This window comes from Astatotilapia calliptera, unplaced genomic scaffold, assembly GCF_900246225.1.
Source record: "Astatotilapia calliptera unplaced genomic scaffold, fAstCal1.2 U_scaffold_2, whole genome shotgun sequence".
NCBI lineage: Eukaryota > Metazoa > Chordata > Actinopteri > Cichliformes > Cichlidae > Astatotilapia > Astatotilapia calliptera.
In genome coordinates, this window is record NW_020535729.1 from 387,028 (window position 1) to 412,172 (window position 25,145).

The window sequence follows — 25,145 nt, forward strand, 5'->3', positions numbered from 1 at the left end:
CAAGCTGATTGACTTGAGATCCCAAATCTCCTCCAGTGGCTCCCCTTATGGAGGTGATGACCCTCAGGCACGAAGGGCAAACTGCATGTTCAGTCCTAACCATTGAGACTGCTCTCTTCAAGGTCTGTAATGATCTTTTAATGGCTTCTAATGCAGGGATTTTTATCTGTAATCATTTTCTGTAATATTGACCATAAAATCCTACTTAATAGACTTCAGGTTTTGGCTGGTGTATCTGGCTCTGTGTTTTAATGGCTTTTACTTATTTCATAGGACTCTGTTAATAGAAACAAGTTCACCTCTAACATTGCCTCCCTAACCTGCAGGAATCTTCCTGTAAAATGAATCCCATACAAACTTGGTCGGTAAATATATAAACAATTGTCTTTGTTTTCAGACAAGCAGTGTGTGTTTTAATCCTTACTTTAATGTACAAACTTTGTCCCTAATGTGAAAAGTAAACCTAGCTACTAACAAAGGCTGGAGAGTGAACCATGGAGGTTATCATTGGTGAGTGTAATGTGGGGAAGGAAAGCATCCAGCACAGGGTGCCACGAAAAGACGCGGCTGTGAAAAAACAGAGCTGTACATTGACCACAGCACCTCAGGAGATTCTGGTGGGTAAAAGAAATGTGATCTGATTTCATCACCCGTCGCCTCTTTAACACACCAGTAGTGTCCTTGTATGTCTGAACAGGGGTGAACAGCCCTCTGTCAGTTAAATTAAATTTAATTAAATTTAATTTAATTTAATTTAATTTAATTTAATTTAATTTAATTCTTTATTGTCCCACAAGAGGAAATTAGTTTAGTAGACAAAACAATAATATAAAATAACAATGACAATAATAGTAATAGAAAGTCACAGGATGGTTATTTGCCATTAAGAAGACGGGATGCAGTAAGGATAAAAGAAACCTGGAGTCTTTTGGTCTTCCTCACAGGTACGCGGCCGGAAGGCAACAACTTAAACTCACTATGAAGTGGCTCATACAATTAGCATCTGGGCCGATACTGTAAAATATGTGTGTACTCATACTCGTAAAAGTTAACTGATACCAAAAAGCTACAACAGAAATGACAAACCACCCTCTGATTAATGAAGTAAGTTGGTATCGGTTCATGGATTGGCCACTAGGGGGACATCCCACGCTAAACAGGCACAGGGTTAGGTGAGTGAGACTGGCGACTCCAGATAAAAAAGAGAAACTGGAGGCTGCTGTAGCTAGACTAAACAAAATGTCAGCAGTGTGGACTGGAACAGCCAACTTTAACTCAGGTTTTGGAAAAGCGATGAAAAATGTCAAGAGAGAATCCACGGGCAGTTTAAATAACAGAGGCTCTGACTCATTTTATCGCTCTGGATGACCAGCCAATGCCGGTCATGGAAAACATAGGATTGCACCATCTTCTCAGCATACTCGAGATGCCATATGAAATTCCCAACTGCCCATACATCAGGGAGATAATGGTGCCAAACTGTCTGAAGAGGTAAAGACAAACAGTGTGTGCGCGATGTCAGTCCTCAGTTTAACGGCACAGTGGACTGATGAGGAGTTTGTTCGTCAATGCCAAATACTTTCGTTATTTTGTTTGTTTGTTTACAATATGGACACTCTGCAATAATTTAAAAGTTTATTTTATTCTCAAACCTTATTTGTATTTATTTTATTCCAAACATAAGTGTTTATTTATTATTCTGAAAGCTCTAGACAGTGCCAATAATTCAGTGATATTTTGTAAAATTACAATGTGGAGACTCTGCAATAATTTAACAGAAGTGCTTATTTTTCACTTGAAATTTTTTTGTGGTCATTTTTATTAAGATTTTATTTTTTATCGGCATGGAATATAATAAAACCTCTCTTCCAATTAATTGTATTTGTGTATTTGTGTGTGTGTGTGTGTGTGTGTGTGTGTGTGTGTGTGTGTGTGTGTGTGTGTGTGTGGTAGAAGTAGCGGTTTATGTACTCTGTATCGGCAAGTACTCAGATCCAAGTATCGGTATCGTATCGGTTTGAAACAATTGGTATCGTTGCATCCTTGATAAACATATAATAAACATATAAGAGGAAATTCCTCTAACACTTTACCATTGTAGTCTGTTTTCTCACTCACCCATAACCAATGGTGTGCATTAAAATGCCCACACCATATAATATTTTCTTTCATGTCTATTTCATCCAGCTTATATCTTAAAGTCGATAACTTACTGTAAAGATAAAAGAAAAGCGACTTTTCAAACATAGCGGAGGTGCCGTTGTTGTTTTCTGGTGACGCAACTTCCGTCGACAGACGATAGGTAGTCTACAGTTTGCCAGCTCTCCTATTGGTCCACAGTCTGCGGGCGGGGCGAGCCCTTCTAATAATCAGAAGAAAGTTTGAAAGAAAAACTGCCAAACAGCTGCAACACTGAGTCATGCTTTATTTTCTGAACTTCACAAAATGTTTACTTTTTGACCTACGGTGACAGTCTGCGCTCTGCTGTCACACTCACACATTTATAAGAGGAAGTTGAATGAAGCTCCGCCCCCGCCCCCACGTGTTTAACACGCAACAAACCAGGAAACTGGCTTTTTTCTTTTCGAGCGTCGTTCCAGACCATACTCCATACCACTTGGTGGCGGTAATGCACCTTTCAATTGTTTGCCAACCGCCAGTACAACTGTAAGAAAGAAGAAGAAGAAACTGGCTGTTTTTCTTCTTCAGTGCAGAGAGACGCACAGACGATCAGACTGAGCTCAGACCAAACTAGCAGCTTCCTCTGAGTGAGTCCAGCTACAGGAGAGAAAAGTGGAAAACTCCAACACTGCTGCTTCAAGCTGCTGACGCTCCACACACTGAATGTGAGTTTGATCAAAAACACGACTCAAAGCAAGTTTCAGTGAAGGTGGTAGAGGAGGGAGGGGAGCCAGGACTGACTGTACTTCCTGTCTGCTGTTTTCAGCTTCACTCACAGACTCAATGGCTTCCAGATCAGAGGAGGATCTCTGCTGTCCGGTCTGTCAGGAGGTCTTCAGAGATCCTGTTCTTCTGTCATGTAGCCACAGCTTCTGTAAAGACTGTCTGAAGAGATGGTGGAGAAAAAAAGGGAACGTGAGTGTCCAGTTTGTAAGGAAATATCTTCAAAGAAGCATCCACCTTTAAACCGAGCTTTAAAGAACCTGTGTGAGTCGTTCTTACAGGAGAGAGCTTCAGAGGATCTCTGCAGTCTGCACTCTGAGAAACTCAAACTCTTCTGTCTGGACCATCAGCAGCCAGTGTGTGTCGTCTGCAGAGACTCAGAAAAACACACCAATCACAGATTCAGACCCATCGATGAAGCTGCACAACAACACAAGAAGGAACTTCAGGAAACTCTGGAGCCCTTAAAGAAGAAGTTAAAGGTTTGTGAAGAAGTTCAAGTGAAGTTTGATCAAACAGCAGAACACATTAAGGTCCAGGCCCGACACACAGAGAGGCAGATTAAGGAGCAGTTTAAGAAGCTTCACCAGTTTCTAGCAGAGGAAGAGGAGGCCAGGCTGGCTGCACTGAGGGAGGAAGAGGAGCAGAAGAGTGGGATGATGAAAGAGAAGATGGAGGCTCTGAGCAGAGAGATAGCAGCTCTTTCAGACACAGTCAGAGCCACAGAGGAGGAGCTGAGAGCTGAAGACGTCTCATTCCTGCACAACTACAAGGCTGCAGTGGAAAGAGTCCAGCGCTGCCCCCTGCTGGATGATCCACAGCTGCCCTCAGGAGCTCTGATAGACCAGGCCAAACACCTGGGCAACCTGACCTTCAACATCTGGAACAAGATGAAGGACATGGTCTCCTACACTCCTCTCATTCTGGACCCAAACACTGCTCATCCAAAACTCATCCTGTCTGAAGATCTGACCAGTGTGAGACGAGGAGGAGAGAAGCAGCAGCTTCCTGATAATCCAGAGAGGTTTGATTATTACATCTCTGTCCTGGGCTCTGAGGGCTTTAACTCAGGGAGTCACAGCTGGGATGTTGATGTTGGAGACAGTATACGGTGGGCACTGGGTGTATTTGCAGAGTCTATGCAGAGGAAGGGAAGCATACTGTCTGGATTTTGGGGAATAGTGTTCAATACAAGTAAATATTTTGCATTCTCACCATCCGCTAAAACTGTTCTCTCAGTCCAGAAGAAGCTCCAGAGGATCAGAGTGAATCTGGACTGGAACAGAGGAAAGCTGTCGTTCTCTGATCCTGATACTAACACACACATACACACCTTCACACACACTTTCACTCACAGGATGTTTCCATGTATTAGCACTGTTGGTAAAGCAAAGGTGTTGCCGTTGAAGGTGTCAGTGTCAGTGCAGCAGATGAGTTGAGGATGATGATGTTTCTAATGTTGTTTCCTGTCAGTGAGTTGAAGCTGTTAAACTGCAGCTGTCCTCCTGCTGCCTCGTTGTTCCAAAGCTCTTTGTTTCTCTTTTAGTTTCACTGTTTCTTTCTGTTTCTGCTGTCCACCTTTTCACATGGAAAATCATTTCACTGTTTCTCACTGAATGACTCCCCAAACTAGATTTGAAATTCTATCAAGTTTCTAATCATTACAAGTGATTCATGTTTTTTATCTGTCTGTCTATTGAGATATATGGAGCTTAATTAAAACATATGAGCTCCAAGCTTGTGTGTTAATAAATGTTTTATATACTCTTCTTTATATATTCTTTATACTAATTTTATATCTTTTTTTAATTCATTGTTTTCGACAGTTAGAAGTTATTAAGTACATAAACTGTTTTTATATTAATTAAAATAAAAGTAGCTCATGACTCAAAAAAGTCTCACATATCTTCACTAAATGTCACAAAGCACAAAGAGATGCAAAACATTCAAATATTCTTTTGCCAGATTGAAACAAAGCCCACCTGAGGTTTGCAGGAGCAGAGTCTGAGTTTGTAGGAGGAGTTTAAGAGCGAAAGATGCACTGAGCCTCAGGATAGCCCAGCTTAAAGATAAAATATGAATAATGTTATAACGAAACAATATTTCACAAATAAGTGTAAACACCATGAACAAATGATCCATCGTGGCATTTGATTGACTTTGTCTGATTATAATGAATTTGAGATCCTCCTACTGTGGAAGTAATGAGTCAGCAAAATGAAAATGAAATCATGTTTAGGCAAAACCTGTTTAAAAAACAAAAAGATCATGGTCTCAAAAGTTGAAGGAAAAACAAATGAAAAAACATTTTGTAAATGATCATGGATTTGAGACCAATACTGGCAAATATCTTTACAGTCCCAAAAGATGTGGAAATGGTTAGCTCCATCTCCCCCACATCTCCAACATTTATCACCTATTCCTCGATATCTTTGTTGAGCAGGGGTAATGAAAAATCTCATAATGCTTTTCCAGCAAAATTCACGTCAAACGTTAGACCCAGTGGTAGCCCACTGTATCTTGCATGCGTGAGCCCAACACTTCTCTGTAATTGTCAAATTACCCTCCTTTTCCCACTTCGCTTTAATATACAGAGTGCTGTCGTTTTTACACCGCCGGATGCTGTTATATAATTTAGAAATAATTTTGCTTTGCACTTCAGATTTGGTTAGTAATAAGAATGTTTCTACAAATTGTAATTCGTTTAGGTTCACTTTTAAGTTTTGATTAAAATAATTTCTGATCTGTAGATATCTAAAAAAATCATCAGATCCCAAGTCATGTTTACTCCTTAAAGATTCAAAGCTTTGAAATGCACCCTTATGGACAAATGAATAATAATTGGTTATACCTTTTGAAATCCAGTTTTTGAATCTATTATCATATTGATTTGGAGTAAAATCTGAATAATATGCACACCATCTTAAAACCTTAGAGGCATTTTCCAAACCACCAATTTTTATTACTTCTTTCCAAGCTGATATCATTATTTGTAGTATAGGTTTATCTGCCATATGTATTTTATTCTGCAATTTTATGTCCGATATTAAAGCTGAAACTGGTATTTCTTTTACTATTGTTCCTTCAACATCTTTCCATCCGGCGGTGTAGTTTGGACAACAGAGACAAATCAGCGGTCTTAACTGAGCTGCACAATAATATTCTCGTAGACAGGGAAGCCCACGACCTCCCTTTTCTTTCTTTAATTGAAGCGTTTTATATTTAACTCTAGCTTTTTTCCCATTCCAGATATATTTTGACAATGTTCTATCCCATACCACAAACTGTTTTTGTGGTATGGTAATCTGTAGAGACTGAAACAAATACAGCAGTCGGGGAAGAATATTTAATCTGATTGATTCAATCCTGGAGTGTAGGTCCAGAAATGGAATAGTGTTCCATCTTTGTATATCTGATTTTATGGATTCATTTTGAGGGGCATAGTTGGCATTGAACATTTTGGTGAAGTCACGATGTATTACCACCCCTAAATACCTAATGCTATCTGCATCCCATTTCCATTTATAACGATTCTTAATTTCGACTGGTGGTTCATAATTTAAAGTTAATACCTGCGTTTTATTTATATTGACCTTATATCCCGATAAAGAACCATACTTTGATAGTGCTTCCATGAGATGGGGGAGTGCCTGTGAGGGACAGGTTAATGTTAAAAGTAAGTCGTCAGCAAATAATGCTAATTTCTGTTCCCCTCCTGGCGTTCGTACTCATGTTATATGCTGACTCTGCCTAATCCACTGACTTAGTGGTTCTATAAACAAAGCAAAAAGCAGCGGTGAAATGCAGCAACCCTGTCGTGTCCCTCGTTCCAGTATAAATGATTCGGTGAGGTCCCCATTGATTTTGATTTTAGCTGTTGGTTTGTTGTATAGCTCTGAGATAATATCAATTATAGATTTATCAAAATTAAACTTCTCAAGCACTTTGTATAAAAAGGACCATCTCACTGAGTCAAACGCCTTCTCGGCATCTAAGCTTAACACTAAGGTCTCTAATTTTTGTTTGTCAACTTGCCGCAATATGTGCAAAACCTTTCTGATGTTGTCCTGGGCCTGTCTATGTTTAATAAAACCCGTTTGGTCATTATGTATTAACCTAGGTAATATCATTTCTAATCTCTTAGAGATAATAGATGTCAACAACTTGTAGTCAATATTCAATACACTGATTGGGCGATAGTTGCTACATTCTAATTTATCTTTTCCTTCTTTTGGTATAATGGAAATTATTGCTTCCCTCCATGAAGGAGGGATAATTTTCTTTTCCATTACCCAATTAAATGTCTTTATCATGGTGGGGATCAAATGATCCTGCATTATTTTATACCATTCAGGGCCGAACCCATCTGGCCCCGCCATTTTCCCTCCCTTTAATCTTTTAATTGCCAAGTAAATTTCTTCTTTAGTTATTGTGGACAACAGCATTTTATTTTGTTCCTCTGTCACACCTTGCAACTTTAGACCTGACAAGAAAATATTGACACTAGAGTTGTTATCTACAGGAGATTGGGAGTAAAGTTTTCTGTAGTAATTCTGGAAGCATAGTTTAATTTTCCCCAGTTCAGTTTCTATTTGTCCATTAAGAGGATTCTTTATTCTATGTATAGTCCTCTCTGCTTGTTGCTTCCTAAGTTTAAGAGACAGAAGTCTTAGTGATTTCCTCCCTACGTCGCATTGCTGTTGTTTAATAAAAACGATTTTCTTTTGTATATCCATCATATTTAAATCATCTATTTTTTTCTTAAGTTTTATTATGTCAGATTTGATATCATCATCCAGCGTCACAGAATGTAGATGTTGTAGCTCTAACAATTTGTCTTCTAATTGACAACGGTTTTCCCACCTAGATTTTTTCAGGTAAGAGGATATACTAATTATTTTTCCTCTAATTACTGCCTTCAATGCATCCCATAATATTCCTGGAGATACCTCCTCATTTTCATTATACTCTAAATAAGTTTCTATTTCCTCTTTCAAACTCTCTTTAATATTTGGATAATTTAAAATGTTTGTATTCAGCCTCCATAAGGTTGATCTATTTTTGCTATTCGGGCAGATCTCAAGATAAACCGGGTTATGATCTGAGATGGTACAAGCGCCTATTTCACAGCTTTTAATTCTAAATAGGTCATTCTTAAACATGACAATATAATCTAGCCTAGAATATGCATTGTGTGGAATTGAGAAGTGGGTATACTTTCTGTCATTTGGGTGTAAATCTCTCCACACATCTAGTAGTCCAAAATCGTCCATAAAATGCACCATTCTTCTTCCAATACTCCTCTGATCGTTTTTTGTGCAATGCACCAGTGGATAAACTGAATTCCAACGACAGAAGACTCCTGTATATCCTTCTGGTCGCAAGTAAAAAGCCTCTTACGAGAAGATGGCTTAAGCCTGAACCACCAACGATAGAAGACTGGATACATTCTGTACAAGGGATCTATACAATGGAAAAAGTGTCATTTTCTCTTAAACTTCAGAGGGATACCTTCTACGGAATATGGTCTAAATGGACAGACTATGTTAAGCATATGAGGTGTGATTTTGTGTATGATGTTACAACCCTGAGTACTACGTAAACCTACCTGCCCTGCTGCCTCCTAACCCTAGTTTTTTTTGTTTGTTTGTTTGTTTGTTGTTGTTTTTTTTTGGGGGGGGGGGGATTGTTTTTGTTCTTTTCTTCTTTTCTTTTCTCTTCTTTTTCTGTCTTCTTTATTTTTCAATTATAAGTTAAAATCTGACAGCAAAGAAAATGTAAAAAGGCAAACTACTGTTATGTTCAACAGCTGTCCCAATAAAAGAGATAATAATAAAAAATTTAAAAAAATCAAGTGCTTTTTTTGAACCTTCAGGTGTTTTCTTTTTTGTCCTCTATATTAGAAGTGTTAACATTACAACAATATGAATTGGGACCAATTTAAAAACGCATACATACAGAAACCCATGAAAGTTTAACAGTGTTTAAGAGAGCTCACGAACACTTGATGGACTGACAGTACAAGCTCTTATGAACTTAATAGGAAGACTTCAAAGTGTAAGAAGCAGTGTGTAGATCACTGGTGCTTACACACTTATCTGTAGTTTGTCACTCATCAAGGATTACGAGAGTTACCAATTCTGAGAGAACTGGGTGAGGCAAGGAGAGGGAAGTGACGGGAAATGCCGTAGGTCACATTAGATGCTGGAGAGTTGACAAGAAAAAAAACTCTAAATGTTAGCTCACAAAGCTTCAGTTATAGTATACAATCAATTGACAAATAATAAACCAAATTTGTATAATCATCTCCATCAGCCTGGAGCACAGGGAGGAGAAATTAGACGCTCTCCAAGAATACAACGACTTTACTGACATCCTGGAATCAGTTGATAGGCGATGGTCCAGCTTGGATGCGATGTTGTCCCTGCTGAAGATTTTAGACCAGGAATTTAAATCCCCGCGAGAATCTCTGGAATTCAGCCAGAATAAGGTGGAAATGGTCACTGCTAAAAAGTCCTCGCTACGGGACTGAGTTAAGTCTGTAAATGAGAATGTGACCCATCATAATACAGAAAATAAATGCAGGCCTGTAGTATGAGAGAAAACTATGTGTTTTCTGGTATCTCGAGGTCTACTGAAGAGGATGCAGAAGCAACTAATTAAAAGCTGCGCTCGAGTCCATCGTCTCAGACCTAAGAGGGTGCCGGGAGACAGCATCCTGTTGTGGAAAGACCAGCGAAAAGTTGCATCAAGGAGGTGAAAGGATTGGACTTCAGCATAAACCACCATTTCCCTAAAGAGATCCTGGAGCAACGCAATGTCCTGTTCCTAAGTCTTCATTAATAAGGGCTCTACGTGGACGGACAGCTCTATCGTGACCCTGCATCACTCCCTGGTTATATTAACATCACTGCAGATAAGAATCTGAGATGTTGCTTCAGACACCAACTACACTTAAAGAAAATAGTTCTGTAAAAATGAATTCTTGCTGTAGAAAAAGTTGAAAAATATTCAATATTCACAGCTTCACTAAAAGGATATTTGATTAAATATGAAGATTTTGTAACGCTGTTGTACTTTGTATAAAATCAAAGTGAGAAACATGGACGTATTATTATTATTTATAGGTAATTATTAGAGGTGGGAATCACCATACGTCCCACGATACGATATTATCACGATACTTACGCACGTTACGATATTATTGCAATTTTTAAAAATATTTTGCGATATTCAGATTCTGTACATAAAGGTAAACTTTATCAAAATTCATTTATCTAATATCAAAGTCTCACACTCAGTCTTTCTCTCATTTCAGTCAGTTTTATTGTTGACAAACTGAACGGTTTGTATTACAGTCTAGTCCAACTTAACTGAATGCAACCATCTGGTACAAATATAGCTATTCTGAACTATGCAATTTATGAAAACTATGCAGCCCATTCAGCAACTGAAGAATTTGAAAGTATATTAACTCATTCACTGCCATTGACGTCTATAGATGTCAATTGAAAAACTCTTCAAAAAAAGCTCTTCAAAAATGAGTAAAAATGCTCAAAAACCCTGGCAGTGGGGAGTTACCTGATTTGAAAATGGCTGGCAGTGAATGAGTTAAAACAAAACATAATTTTACATTAAATAAATTTTTTTTAAACGTAATTAAAATAAAACGTGTCTTAAATTAAAATAAGTAAACTGACATTTAGACAGTGAAGGAATGTCAGGATCCTTTCTCAGAAAAAGGATCAACACGCTCTGAAGTCAGAGCACAAAAACCTTTTTTGTGACAAAATATCGATTTCTGCTGTCCCTGTATCGATACATTATTAGCAAACAAAATATCACAATACTACACAGTATCGATTTTTTCCCCCACATAGCTTAACATAGTAATTATGTTATGATTGTACTGCTTTGGCCCACTTTACATCTAATTAGGCTGCATGTTGCCCCGTAAACTAAAACGACTTTGACACCCCTGATATACACTATAATAACCTGACTGGAACATCAGCATCTGTCCTCTGGGAAGCAGGGAAAGCTGCGATGAGGTAAAATTATTTCTTTCTTCTTTTTTTAATGAAAAAAAGAACAAAAACATTCCTGAATAGGGAAAAAAAAAAAAAACATCACCAGTGGTGTTAGTTACGTTCATAGGAGGAGATCGAGATAGAGAAGGATCCAGGGGCAACAACAAGAGACAACATCGACACATTAGAAAGGTATAATAAAGAAAATAAGTGACACCAAGAAAAGAAGCAAAATCTGAAACCACTTCAATTTTATTGACAATACAAAGGCAGAGTGTAGAGTGTGCCAGAAAAGGATATCACATAGAGTCAGAGGAGCTTGCAAAGAAAAGCGTCTGGACTTCTTTAAGTTACTTGAAGAAGTTTCATCCGAGAAGCTTCTTCAGTTCTAAGGTCAAATGGTGGAGAGTCCCAGATATAAACCTAGTGGGAGTATCCCCCCACAGAGGGACAAAAGGACCCCCTGATGATCCTCTAATCGCCTGAGCCAAGGTGTGAAACTGGGTGTGGGTCCCAATCAGCCAGAGTTTCGGGTGAGTTCATTGTGAAACTTGGCCCCACGTTATCATGCGAATTCCTGAGATCAGATGGCCCAGGATGTGAGTGGGCGTTAAGGCGTCTGGGAAGGGATCTCAAAACTGGATTATAGATGGCAGACAGTTGGTGTCGTAAACCCCCGCCTCTGTTCAAAGATGGTCGCTCACAGTGGACATAGATGCTTCTTTCACTCCTCTTTCAAACCATCTGTCCTCTCTGTCCAAAATGTGAACGTTGGCATCCTCGAAAGAGTGTCCTTTATCCTTCTGACCTTAGAACTGAAGAAGCTTCTCGGATGAGAGGTGAAACGTCTTCAAGTAACTTAAAGAAGTCCAGATGCTTTTCTTTGCAAGCTCCTTTGACTACGATGACTGAGAACCTTCACAGAGATATCACAGAACTCAAACAACCTGCACAGAGACCTGAGAACAGTCCACCCATCAGTGCACTGGGAAGATAAAACACAGTCAAATGAGAGTGATATTAATGAAGGTGCCAGTGTGTCTACTGCAACTGTAGCTGCTGCAGTATCTACAGCATCATGCAGTATACCACCACAACCACCTAAACCAACCCAGAGCTCTATAAGAAAGTTTTTGCAGAGGTCTGTGACCCCAGCAAGACAGAACTTAATTGATAAAGACCTGTCCAAAATGATTGCACTTGATTTCCAACCATTTTAGCTGTGGATGATAAAGGATTCAGGAACTTATTCATGCACTGAATCCTATGTATGTTTTCTTGCATGCAGATTGAGGATAGTTTCTTGCTGATGGTTGAAGTCCCGCATAGTCTTGATGTTTATTTTAGAAAGAACCGCATCTTCCACCAGAACACGATGCTGGATTCGCTCACAGGCCTTTAAAATAGAGACTTTCTCTGGACTGTTGTGAGTACCCTGAGGTGAGCATAACCACAAGTGTTTAGTTTAACTGTTGCTCCGAGTGCTGATGTCACGTTGTGCGGGTCCCTAGCACTTGGTCATCTTTACTCTCTGTATAAGAGCAGCATCAACGAGGTCATCCCTGTCAGTGTGGCAGTAGAGGGTGTTGTCCCAGTGGGTCTTGTACAGCTGGTTAAACTATTGTGGCTGCTTGTCATGCCCCTCCACACTGAAGGACCTTGTTCCTCTGCTCAGCGGTAAGTGATAATTTGTCCTCTATCAGGCTAATCTCCACAAACACAGAGCAGAACATTTCCAGCTTTTCAAATCCAGGATGGCTTTTGTACTGCAGGCATCTTCCTGTAAAATGAATCCCATACAAACTTGGTCGGTAAATATATAAACAATTGTCTTTGTTTTCAGACAAGCAGTGTGTGTTTTAATCCTTGCTTTAATGTAAAAATGTTGTCCCTCATATAAAAAGTAAACCTAGCTACTCACACAGACTGGAGGGTGAACAGTGGAGGTTATAATTGGTGAGTGTAATGTGGGGAAGGACAGCATGCAGCACAGTGTCACATACCTCCTCGTCACTCTGCAATGTTTCACCGGGATCATCTGGCTCGGGTTGCTCAGGCTGAACCACCTCCTCCTCAGAACCAGGTCCATCACTGACGATGTCCTACAGAGAGAAAATTACAGAGTCTCCTCTGCTCTGGCTGAACAAGTACTCCAGTCTGAGTAATTCAGTGGATGTGAGATCAGCTGGGCCACAGATGTTTACTTCTACAGGTTCTCCAAACAGCTGCTGACAGCAAGTGTTGAGGCAATTGATCAGTGCTGCAGAGTAAATCCTTTACCACCAAATACAGCATCTGAGCTCCTCCTTCCACCTTGCAAAGCCACTTATCAGTGAGGACCTGAAAACAACAATAATAATGGAAATGTCAATGACATGACTACAAGTGTAATTTGTCACAAGTATACAGATTACAGCCGTGTACCTGAAATCATGTTAGGAAGTTATTCGTGAAAACCTTCCAGGCTGTTGCTTCCACGCAGACATTTTTAATCGGGAACATCCACGTTGTTTTTTCTTGTGGTACCCACCCTGTACATGTTTGTGTCTGCTGGGTCCTGAATGCACTCCAGGTGTCACTGCTGTGCTGCCCTCAACAATGACACCTGGAAATAAACAGACAAACTTTATGTGATCTTCAGTTTGTCACAATTTAAATTCTTGTTTTAATAACCTTCTGGAATGAGGACTTTCCTACCAGGTGTTTTGAACAGACTCACTCCACCCTCATCCAGCCCAGCTGGAACTTTCAGCTCCTCAATAACCAAATGGATGATCCGAAATGTTTCCTCGGGCGTCAGTGTGACCCTCCGCACATGCTGTTTTACCTGTCCCTGGAAATGTACAGGCAGACAACTGCAGACACAGACTGCATTGTTACTGGGTCCTTTGCTCTGGCGACCCTTATAAGCAGCTTGAGGTCTTCGCGGTTTTAAGGCAGCAGCGCCCCAGCTAGTGCAGACTTAAATGCTGAGTACTTTGCATGAGACTCTGTACGGATGGCTGCGTCAAACCAGGGGATCCAGTGAAAGATGTCCAGACACACAACCATCCCACAGTCCACCCGAGGCTGAAACAAGGCCTCTACTACTGATGGTCCCTTTGCACGACAACAAGCATCCAAAATGTTGGGAACAGGCTGATTGGCCAAGTGAAACCTCTCAATGACTCCACATCACATTGGTTCCAGCTTGTCAAAGGACTCCTCACAGGTTAGCACAAAGTGCGATTCATGTGATTCTCTTTATCTGCCGGTTCTGTCTCTCAGAAGGCGTGCAACATTCTTATCCACACCACGCCTGCAAGGACTCTCACAATTAAGATCTTGATGTTAAATTGAGTGAGCGATTGAAAAATTAAAAAAAACTTAAAGCTTTTAAAATACACATGAACATGATGGTCATTTTACTCACTTGCTAGTCAAGATGGCAGGGAACATGGCTTGATGTCCCTCACTGAGCTGTGATTAAATTCCTGAACTCCAGGCGAGCCACCAACCCTCCTCTGCCACTTCTGCCTTTGTCCATGGCCCGCAGCACAGGACCTCAGTAAGCATCATGCACCAGTTGGACACATCACAGGTGTGACATACCTTAAGTATATAAGGAAGAAGAGGGGAAATGTAAATATGAATCCAGGATAGGGGTTTTACTGTTTACATTGGAGTAAAATATTAATGTGAAATTACACGGTGGTGATAGCCAGACTTATATAGGTGAACCTCCTCACACTCATCAGCTTGAGGATACTTCTAGGAGCACTTTCACACTCCAACAGAGTGCCACAAAAAATATGCGGCTGTGAAAAAAAGAGCTGTACACTGATCACAGCACCTCAGGATAGGGATGCAACGATACCAATTTTTTCAAACCGATACGATACTTGGATCTGAGTACTTGCCGATACAGAGTACAAAAATCGATACTTCTACCACACACACACACAAATACAATTAATTGGAAGACAGGTTTTATTATATTCCCTGCCGATAAAAAATAAAATCTTAATAAAAATGACCACAAAAAATTTTCAAGTGGAAAATAAGCACTTCTGTTAAATTATTGCAGAGTCTCCACATTGTAATTTTACAAAATATCACTGAACTATTGGCACTGTCTAGAGCTTTCAGAATAATAAATAAACACTTCTGTTTGGAATAAAATAAATACAAATAAGGTTTGAGAGTAAAATAAACTTTTAAATTGTTGCAGAGTGTCCATATTGTAAACAAACAAACAAAATAACGAAAGTATTTGGCGTCCGTTGTGCCGTCGCGCACACATTGCTTGTCTTTACCTCTTCAGAAAGTTTTGGCACCACTATCTCCCTGATGTATGGGCGGTTGGGAATTTCATATCGCAGCTCGAGTATGCTGAGAAGATGGTGCAATCCTATGTTTTCCATGACCGGCATTGGCTGGTCATCCAGAGCGATAAAATGAGTCAGAGCCTCTGTTATTTAAGCTGCCCGTGGATTCTCTCTTGACATTTTTCATTGCTTTTCCAAAACCTGAGTTAAAGTTGGCTGTTCCGGTCCACACTGCTGACATTTTGTTTAGCCTAGCTACAGCAGCCTCCAGTTTCTCTTTTTTACCTGGAGCCGTCAGTCTCACTCACCTAACCCTGTGCCTGTTTAGCGCGGGATGTCCCCCTAGTGGCCAATCTAAAAAACTACAACAAAAATGACAAGCCACCCTCTGATTAATGAAATAAGTTGGTATCGGTTAACTTTTACGAGTATGAGTACACACACATTTTACAGTATCGGTGCATCCCTACCTCAGGAGGTTCTGGTGGGTAAAAACAAATGTGATGTGATTTCATCACCCGTCGCCTCTTTAACACAACAGTAGTGTCCTTGTATGTCTGAACAGGGGTGAACAGCCCTCTGTCAGTGTCCTTTTTAAGCCAGGAAAAGTCACCAGATGGGATATATCAGGATTTTCCCAGAGACATGCCCATCCCTCTGTCTCCACTTGAAACACACACAGAAAACATAGAATACAACACACACATACAAATGCTCTAACTGAAATTGTTTGGATTTCAAATAAACAGCACTTACAGGTGAGTGACTCAAAGGTAATTGTATGGCATGATCATGACCCTGGGATGCAGGTGACTCACTCAGTCAAACTGTGTCATGTTTTTGGACCGTACAGCAGCCTCTGTGGACTCAAAATTATTTTGATGTGACTGTACAGTGGTCTCAAACTCCTTGGACAGGAAAGCTGAGGTCTGCCCAGTTCCCCGCTTGTCAGACTTCACTCCAGGACGAGGAGTGTTGGGACTTTAGTACATCTATAAATGGGATGAACAAGCAGTTTTGTAATTACGATTACTTTGTAGAAAAAGGTGGTTCCCCATCTCTCCGTTTCTTTGTGGGTTTGTCAGTAGTGATGTGACATTCTGTATCGAGGCTTCGGAGCGTGTGTCGAGTAATGGAGGGGGCGTTTCCGCGAAGCGCGTATCGAGGCTTGCTTCATTTATGGGAGGAGCTGAAAATGATGACGTCCGAAGCCTCGCTGCCCGGCTGTACCACGTGACTGGTTCAGGAAGCAGTTCGAACTTTGCCGCAAATGATCATTTTCCATACTGCCAGCATAAATATACACAGTATACTGCCATCACTACAATATACATGTTTTACACACTCCTTTTGTTGTTGACATTTACAGGCTGTGTGCAAAATGCCACACTCTTCAAATTCATGCCAACTAATATTTTTACGTCCAGTAGGTGTCCTGCTAGAGCAAATGAAGCTTCAAGAAGCTTCGCGTTGGGGTGAACCAATTGGATGAAAAGCTTCAGTGCTTCATGAGGCTTCATCTGCCCATCACTATTTGTCAGCTCCGTTCTGCGCCTGTCAAGTATGCCGGAATCATGCATACCGTCAGCAATATCATCGTGAATGTTACACACTTAAAGAAAGTTTACAACGAGCAACATATGCTGACAATAGCCATTCTCAGGTAAATGAGTATTAATGGTTTAGTAATCCTGCCTAGTATGATATTAAATATATGATACACTTACTACTTCATATATCCGACATCGTTTGTAACGAGCCACCGAAGCGGTGCCTTTTCATATTGTCCTAATGGCACCACCAGCTCTCCCAGACACTGCTGACGTGAAGGCGCGTGGATACAATCTGCTCGGAGAAGCTTCTCTGCGTGAGTCAACGCAGTGATTTGGCTGAGCAGCTCCAGTGGAGGTTTGGAGAAGACCATACTGCCCACAGTAACGTGCCTCTTTGGTTGTCTTAAGTAGGGCCGAGTGACGACGTGCATCGGGATTAACAACGCGAATTGCTGGTGTCGCCACTGAAAAGACTAGAAATGGCAGTAATAGGTTAGATATTGGCCATGACGTAAAGGGTTGAATGAGCTTTTCATCCTGGTGTCATTTCAGCTAAATCCAGATCCAAATATCTTAAAGTGGATAACTTACTGTAAAGATAAACGAAAAGCGACTTTCCAAACATAGCGGAGGTGCCGTTGTTGTTTTCTGGTGACGCAACTTCCGTCGACAGACGATTGGTAGTCTACAGTGGGCCAGCTCTCCTATTGGTCCACAGTCTGCGGGCGGGGTGAGCCCTTCTAATAATCAGAAGAAAGTTTGAAATAAAAACTGCCAAACAGCTGCAACACTGAGTCATGCTTTATTTTCTGAACTTCACAAAATGTTTACTTTTTGACCTGCGGTGACAGTCTGCGCTCTGCTGTCACACTCACACATTTATAAGAGGAAGTTGAATGAAGCTCCGCCCCCACGTGTTTAACACGCAACAAACCAGGAAACTGGCTTTTTTTTTTTTAAATTTAACAAACAATGAGTATACAACATACGAACAGATGAAGTATACACAACAACAGAACATTAACACAAAAAGCCAAGGGTAAAAGAAAAAGGTAAGAGTTATAAGAATACACGCAAAAATTCACATACATATATTGTTTTGAGAGCCTTTTTGTTGGTGGAGTCTGATATTGATTGTATGTACATTTCCACATCCTTAAAATAATGACAGAAATATGGTGTTTTGTTAGTAAACTTAAATTTATGGATAAAAAATTTAGCTAAAAGTATTAACAAATTTATCATATAAAAACATTTATCATACTTCTTGGGGAACTTAAAGAAACAGAATAAAACATTTTCCCATCGTAAAGAAAACTCCCTTAAAATATGGACAATAACAAACCTGCTAAATTCCTTCCAGAATCTCTGTGTAAAATAACAGTACCAAAAAAGATGTGTCACAGTTTCTGGATGATCCCCACAGAAAGTACAATTAGTATTAATGTCCCTTTTAAATTTTACCATGTAGTGACTGGCTGGATAACATTTATGTAGAATTTTAAATGAGACTTCTTTCACCTTATTTACAATCAAATATTTATGGGGACCATCCAGACTGTCTTCCACTTGATATCTGGAACATATCGGTTCCAATAAGATATTATATATGGGAGAGAGACGATATCTTCTTGGAATAAACTACGTATTCTCTTATTGCTGTTACCAAGTTCCTGTGAAAAGCAGATTTTTCCTATTGGTGACTCAGCTGGATCAGGGAGAGTGACTGAGGCAGATATTGAGCTGTCAGTGTTTTTATATAATATTAGAGTCAATGAGGGTATGGCACCAAGCACCATTAAGAATTCCTGAACACTCATTGGAAAATTATATAGTGCAATAAAGTCGTTGTAAGTAAGTAGTTGTCCCTCTTTATTAACCAGCTGAGCCACCAATAGGATCCCATTTTGGACCGAAGTTTCCAGGAAAAGTGATTAATTTTTATATCTCTTTTGTTCCAGATGAGGTATTTGTGAGGTGAGAAGTTGTGTTTATACATGAGGGTCCACGCTAAGAGGACCTGCTTATATAAAGTTTTTTTTTTTTTCGAGCGTCGTTCCAGACCATACTCCATACCACTTGGTGGCGGTAATGCACCTTTCAATTGTTTGCCAACCGCCAGTACAACTGTAAGAAAGAAGAAGAAGAAACTGGCCGTTCTTCGTCCTCAGTGTAGAGAGACGCACAGACGATCAGACTGAGCTCAGACCAAACTAGCAGCTTCCTCTGAGTGAGTCCAGCTACAGGAGAGAAAAGTGGAAAACTCCAACACTGCTGCTTCAAGCTGCTGACGCTCCACACACTGAATGTGAGTTTGAGCAAAAACACGACTCAAAGCAAGTTTCAGTGAAGGTGGTAGAGGAGGGAGGGGAGCCAGGACTGACTGTACTTCCTGTCTGCTGTTTTCAGCTTCACTCACAGACTCAATGGCTTCCAGCTCAGAGGAGGCTCTCTGCTGTCCGGTCTGTCAGGAGGTCTTCAGAGATCCTGTTCTTCTGTCATGTAGCCACAGCTTCTGTAAAGACTGTCTGAAGAGATGGTGGAGAGAGAAAGGGGAACGTGAGTGTCCAGTTTGTAAGGAAATATCTTCAAAGAAGCATCCACCTTTAAACCGAGCTTTAAAGAACCTGTGTGAGTCGTTCTTACAGGAGAGAGCTTCAGAGGATCTCTGCAGTCTGCACTCTGAGAAACTCAAACTCTTCTGTCTGGACCATCAGCAGCCAGTGTGTGTCGTCTGCAGAGACTCAGAAAAACACACCAATCACAGATTCAGACCCATCGATGAAGCTGCACAACAACACAAGAAGGAACTTCAGGAAACTCTGGAGCCCTTAAAGAAGAAGTTAAATGTTTGTGAAGAAGTTCAAGTGAAGTTTGATCAAACAGCAGAACACATTAAGGTCCAGGCCCGACACACAAAGAGGCAGATTAAGGAGCAGTTTAAGAAGCTTCACCAGTTTCTAGCAGAGGAAGAGGAGGCCAGGCTGGCTGCACTGAGGGAGGAAGAGGAGCAGAAGAGTGGGATGATGAAGGAGAAGATGGAGGCTCTGAGCAGAGAGATAGCAGCTCTTTCAGACACAGTCAGAGCCACAGAGGAGGAGCTGAGAGCTGAAGACGTCTCATTCCTGCACAACTACAAGGCTGCAGTGGAAAGAGTCCAGCGCTGCCCCCTGCTGGATGATCCACAGCTGCCCTCAGGAGCTCTGATAGACCAGGCCAAACACCTGGGCAACCTGACCTTCAACATCTGGAACAACATGAAGGACGTGGTCTCCTACACTCCTCTCATCCTGGACCCAAACACTGCTGATCCAAACCTCATCCTGTCTGAAGATCTGACCAGTGTGAGACGAGGAGGAGAGAAGCAGCAGCTTCCTGATAATCCAGAGAGGTTTGATCATTCCTGCTGTGTCCTGGGCTCTGAGGGCTTTAACTCAGGGAGTCACAGCTGGGATGTTGAGGTTGGAGACAGTATACAGTGGGCACTGGGTGTATTTGCAGAGTCTGGGCAGAGGAAGGGAGTCATAGGGTCTGTTTTATGGAGAATAGGGTGCAGTGCAAGTAAATACTACACACTTTCACCATCAGCTATCACTGATCTCTCAGTCCAGAAGAAGCTCCAGAGGATCAGAGTGAATCTGGACTGGAACAGAGGACAGCTGACGTTCTCTGATCCTGATACTAACACACACATACACACCTTCACACACACTTTCACTCACAGGATGTTTCCATACATTAACACTTACGATAAAGCTAAAGTGTTGCCTTTGAAGGTTCAGTGTGAGTGGGGCAGATGAGTTGAGGATGATTATATTTCTAATGTTGTTCCCTGTCACTGTTAGACCTCTGCCTCACCACTACATATTTCAAATACAACGAAGGCTTTTACAGACAAAAACATGGCTGTGCCATGGGCTCCCCCGTGTCACCTATTGTAGCCAACCTTTACATGGAGGAAGTGGAAAGGAAGGCTCTTGGCTCTTTCAAAGGAAGAGTACCCAGCCACTGGTACAGATATGTGGACGACACCTGGGTCAAAATCAAGACACAAGAAGTGGAATCCTTCACTGCGCACATTAACGCTGTGGATAAAAACATCAAGTTCACCAGGGAAGACACAAAGGATAACTGTTTGCCTTTCCTGGACTGCGCCGTGCACATTGAAGAGAACGGCAACCTCTACATCGAAGTTTACCGGAAGCCTACACATACGGACCAGTACCTCCTGTTTGACTCCCATCACCCTCTGGAACACAAACTTGGAGTAATTAGGACCCTACACCACCGGGCAGAACATGTTCCCTCTAAGCCTGAAGGAAAAAAGAAGGAACACACACATGTAAAGGAAGCACTTAAAACATGTGGTTATCCTAACTGGGCGTTTATAAAGTCAGCATAGATGCACAGGAAAGAAGACCAGACACCAGCGAGGGAGGATAAGAAGGACAGACGCAACAACATTGTCATCCCCTATGTAGCCGGTGTATCAGAGAAACTCAGGAGAGTTTTCTCCAAGCACGACATCCCAGCAACACACTCAGACAAAAACTGGTTCACCCGAAAGATAAAACGCCAAAACACAGACTTAACAATGTGGTGTATGCTGTACAGTGCAGCGAGGAATGCTCAGACCTCTACATTGGAGAGACCAAACAGCCACTTCACAAGCGCATGGCACAACACAGAAGAGCCACCTCCACAGGACAAGACTCAGCAGTCCATCTGCATCTTAAGGATAAAGGACACTCTTTCAAGGATGCCAACGTTCACATTTTGGACAGAGAGGACAGATGGTTTGAAAGAGGAGTGAAAGAAGCCATCTATGTCCACTGTGAGCGACCATCTTTGAACAGAGGCGGGGGTTTACGACACCAACTCTCTGCCATCTATAATCCAGTTTTGAGATCCCTTCCCAGACGCCTTAACGCCCACTCACATCCTGGGCCATCTGATCTCAGGAATTCGCATGATAGGCTGGGGCCAGGTTTCACAATGAGCTCACCCGAAACCCTGGCTGATTGTGACCCACACCCGCTTTCATACCTTGGCTCATGTGATTAGGTAGAGGATCATCAGAAGGTCCTTTGTCCCTCTTAGTGGGTGGGACACTCCCACAGGGCTTTAATCTGGGACTCTCCACCATTTGGCCTTAGAACTGAAGAAGCTTCTTGGATGAGAGGTGAAACGTCTTCAAGCAACTCAAAGAAGTCCAGATGCTTTTTTTCTTTCCAACAGCTTCAATTCCTGTCAGTGAGTTGAAGCTGTTAAACTGCAGCTGTCCTCCTGCTGCCTCGTTGTTCCAAAGCTCTTTGTTTCTCTTTTAGTTTCACTGTTTCTTTCTGTTTCTGCTGTCCACCTTTTCACATGGAAAATCATTTCACTGTTTCTCACTGAATGACTCCCCAAACTAGATTTGAAATTCTATCAAGTTTCTAATCATTACAAGTGATTCATGTTTCTATTTGATGTGTGAACTATTAAGCTTTAGTAAGCTATTATTAAGTTCTTATTTCATCATTTATAAAGCATTAATTCTCCTTACTGTTCATTTCTAAATGTTTATTCTTGATTAATACAGCCCCATATAACATGTTCATTGTATCATTTTTAAATAAGTGATAAAGTATTTAGATGCACATCTAGCTCATGTCTGTGTGTTAATAAATGTGTTATAAATGCTTATTTTAAAATATAATTTTGTAATTCATTGTTTGCCACAGTTACAAGTTATTAAGCATTTTTTTGTGACCTCATCTAAAGTGAAGTGTAATTTTGCCTTAAACTGTTTTTATAGTTGACTCAAAAAGTCTCACATGTCTTCACAACAGAAAAATGTCACAAAGCACAAAGAGATGCAAAACATTCAAATATTCTTTTGCCAGATTGAAACAAAGCCCACCTGAGGTTTGCAGGAGAAGAGACTTAAACTCCTCCTACAAACTCAGTCTGAGTTTGTAGGAGGAGTTTAAGAGCGAAAGATGCACTGATCCTCAGGATAGCCCAGCTTAAAGATAAAATATAAATAATGTTAATACGAAACAATATTTCACAAATAAGTGTAAACACCATAAACAAATTGTCCATCATGGCTGATAATGCAGGAGTTTGTAATAGATCCCACTTTCCTCTGGATTGTAGTCTGTTAGCTTTAGTCAGACAAGACAGCATCCAGTCAGGTTCAGTTTCAAAATGCTCCTGAAGTTAAAGAAATACATGGAGACGATTTAGTTTGCTGGGATATGGACGGACCCAGTTGCCCATGTGTTTAGTGAGAGCAGCAGTTTGTTGTTGCCCAGTTGATTCTTTATGACAACAATAAATATATTTTTAAACAATGATTCATGTTCAACTCCATATATGAAATGTTTCTGATATTTCAATTGTGGTTGTTTGCATTTGATTGACTTTGTCTGATTATAATTAAAGTGAGATCCTTCTATTGTGGAAGTAATGAGTCACTTCCCTCTCCTTACCTCACCCAGGTAAGGAGAGGGAAGTGACGGAAAATGCCGTAGGTCACATCAGATGCTGGAGAGTTGACAAGAAAAAAAACCTCTAAATGTTAGCTCACAAAGCTTCAGTTATAGTATACAATCAATTGACAAATAATTAACCAAATTTGTATAATCATCTCCAACAGCCTGGAGCACAGGGAGGAGAAATTAGACGCTCTCCAAGAATACAACGACTTTATCGAACTCCTGGAGTCAGTTGATAGGCGATGGTCCAGCTTGGATGCGATGTTGTCCCTGCTGAAGATTTTACACCAGCAATTTAAATCCCTGCGAAAATCTCTGGATTTCAGCCAGAATAAGGTGGAAACGGTCGCTGCTAAAAAGTCCTCGCTACGGGACTGAGTTAAGTCTGTAACTGAGAATGTGACCCATCATAATACAGAAAATAAATGCAGGCCTGTAGTATGAGAGAGAACTATGTGTTTTCTGATATCTCGGGTTCTGCTGAAGAGGATGCAGAAGCAACTAATTAAAAGCTGCGATCGAGTCCATTGTCTCAGACCTAAGAGGGTGCCGGGAGACAGCATCCTGTTGTGGCCAAATTCGGACATTTCAAATAGAAAGACCAGCGAAGAGTTGCGTCAACTTGGACTTCAGCATAAACCACCATTTCCCTAAAGAGATCCTGGAGCAACGCAATGTCCTGTTCCTAAGTCTTCATTAATAAGGGCTCTACGTGGACGGACAGCTCTATCGTGACCCTGCATCATTCCCTGGTTATATTAACATCACTGCAGATTAGAATCTGAGATGTTGCTTCAGACACCAACTAAAGTAAACAGTTCTGTGAAAATGAATTCTTGCTGTAGAAAAAGTTCAAAAATATAAAATTTAATGTAAGTCAACAGCTTTACTACAAATTAGTTTGGTTTGGTGGCATCCTATTGTTCGTGCAATGCCATAAATGTTAAAGTGCAATACTATGTTGTCAGTTGTTTGTATTTGTGCAACACTTGAATTAAGAAAGCAAAAGTTGTTATATGTTTTGAAAAGGGATATCTGATTAAATATGAAGATTTTCTAATGGAATTGTACTTCTTTGCATGAAACAAGTGAAAAAAACATGGACTTATTATAATTATTAATATTAATAGGTAATTATGTTATGATTGTACTGCTTTGGCCCACTTGACATCTAATAAGGCTGTATGTGGCCCCATGAACCAAAATAAGTTTGACACCCCTGATCTACACTATAAAAATCTGCCTGGAACATCAACATCTGTTCTCTGGGAAGCAGGGAAAGCTGTGATGAGGTAAAATAATTTCATTTCATTTTAAAAAGAAAAAACAAAACAAAATATTCAGGGATTAGAAAAAAAACATGAAATCCTTCGAAGAAGCCTTCGTGTCCCAACAGGAACAGGAAATACTGAACAAACTATGTAAAACTCGAATTAAATGAAGTTATTAATAAGACAGTCAAGTAATAACGCTGGATTCACCGCTGACAACTGGTGAACTCCAGCAGGAATTAGACAGGCTATAGTGATTGAGGGCTTAAGATGCAAGAATGTGGAACATAAAAACACTCTTTATGATGTTTACTTTTTCTCCAAAACTCACAAACCACTCTCTCTGAGGTAATTATATTAATAAACTTTTTTTCAAGATTTTCAGATTATTCAGTATCTATACTTCTTCTGATTAATTGCTCGTTTCATAATTCTTCTTCTACACCACTGCAGTCTGAAAATGTAAACCCCCGCGTGTTATCTTAAAAAGCTACAAAGGACCGAGGACAAAGAAGGACTAGATCTGCCTAACTTCTTAGCCAACAGGCTTAGGATGGTTAAAACATACCCTTTCAGATGGGCTCTGGCTAGACGTAGA

At 40.6% G+C, this 25,145-nt stretch overlaps 1 protein-coding gene, 2 long non-coding RNA genes and 1 pseudogene across 7 annotated transcripts; 3 read left to right on the forward strand and 1 right to left on the reverse strand.

The window, feature by feature from the left end:
- The first annotated feature begins 2,964 nt into the window (after positions 1-2,964).
- LOC113017754 (nuclear factor 7, brain-like) lies at positions 2,965-4,351 on the forward strand (annotated as a pseudogene).
- Positions 4,352-4,700: 349 nt separating this feature from the next.
- On the forward strand, positions 4,701-23,135 carry LOC113017795 (uncharacterized). The gene is made up of 2 exons (XR_003271579.1): positions 4,701-4,891; positions 22,702-23,135. It is a non-coding gene; the product is annotated as an uncharacterized LOC113017795 (long non-coding RNA).
- LOC113017780 (uncharacterized) lies at positions 11,812-17,464 on the reverse strand. 5 transcript variants are annotated; one of them, XR_003271560.1, is made up of 8 exons: positions 17,386-17,464; positions 16,969-17,267; positions 15,998-16,233; positions 15,712-15,907; positions 13,632-14,525; positions 13,359-13,539; positions 12,938-13,274; positions 11,812-12,714 (listed from the first exon to the last, which is right to left on the reverse strand). It is a non-coding gene; the product is annotated as an uncharacterized LOC113017780 (long non-coding RNA). The 5 variants fall into 5 exon arrangements; XR_003271563.1 differs by having other exon boundaries at positions 13,632-14,232; positions 14,347-14,525; positions 15,712-16,233; XR_003271562.1 differs by having other exon boundaries at positions 13,632-14,241; positions 14,347-14,525; positions 15,712-16,233.
- LOC113017766 (nuclear factor 7, brain-like) lies at positions 19,206-20,680 on the forward strand. The gene has a single exon (XM_026160882.1). The coding sequence runs from the start codon at positions 19,221-19,223 to the stop codon at positions 20,592-20,594; it is 1,374 nt and encodes a 457-aa protein (XP_026016667.1). The 5' UTR covers positions 19,206-19,220; the 3' UTR covers positions 20,595-20,680.
- Positions 23,136-25,145: the final 2,010 nt, after the last annotated feature.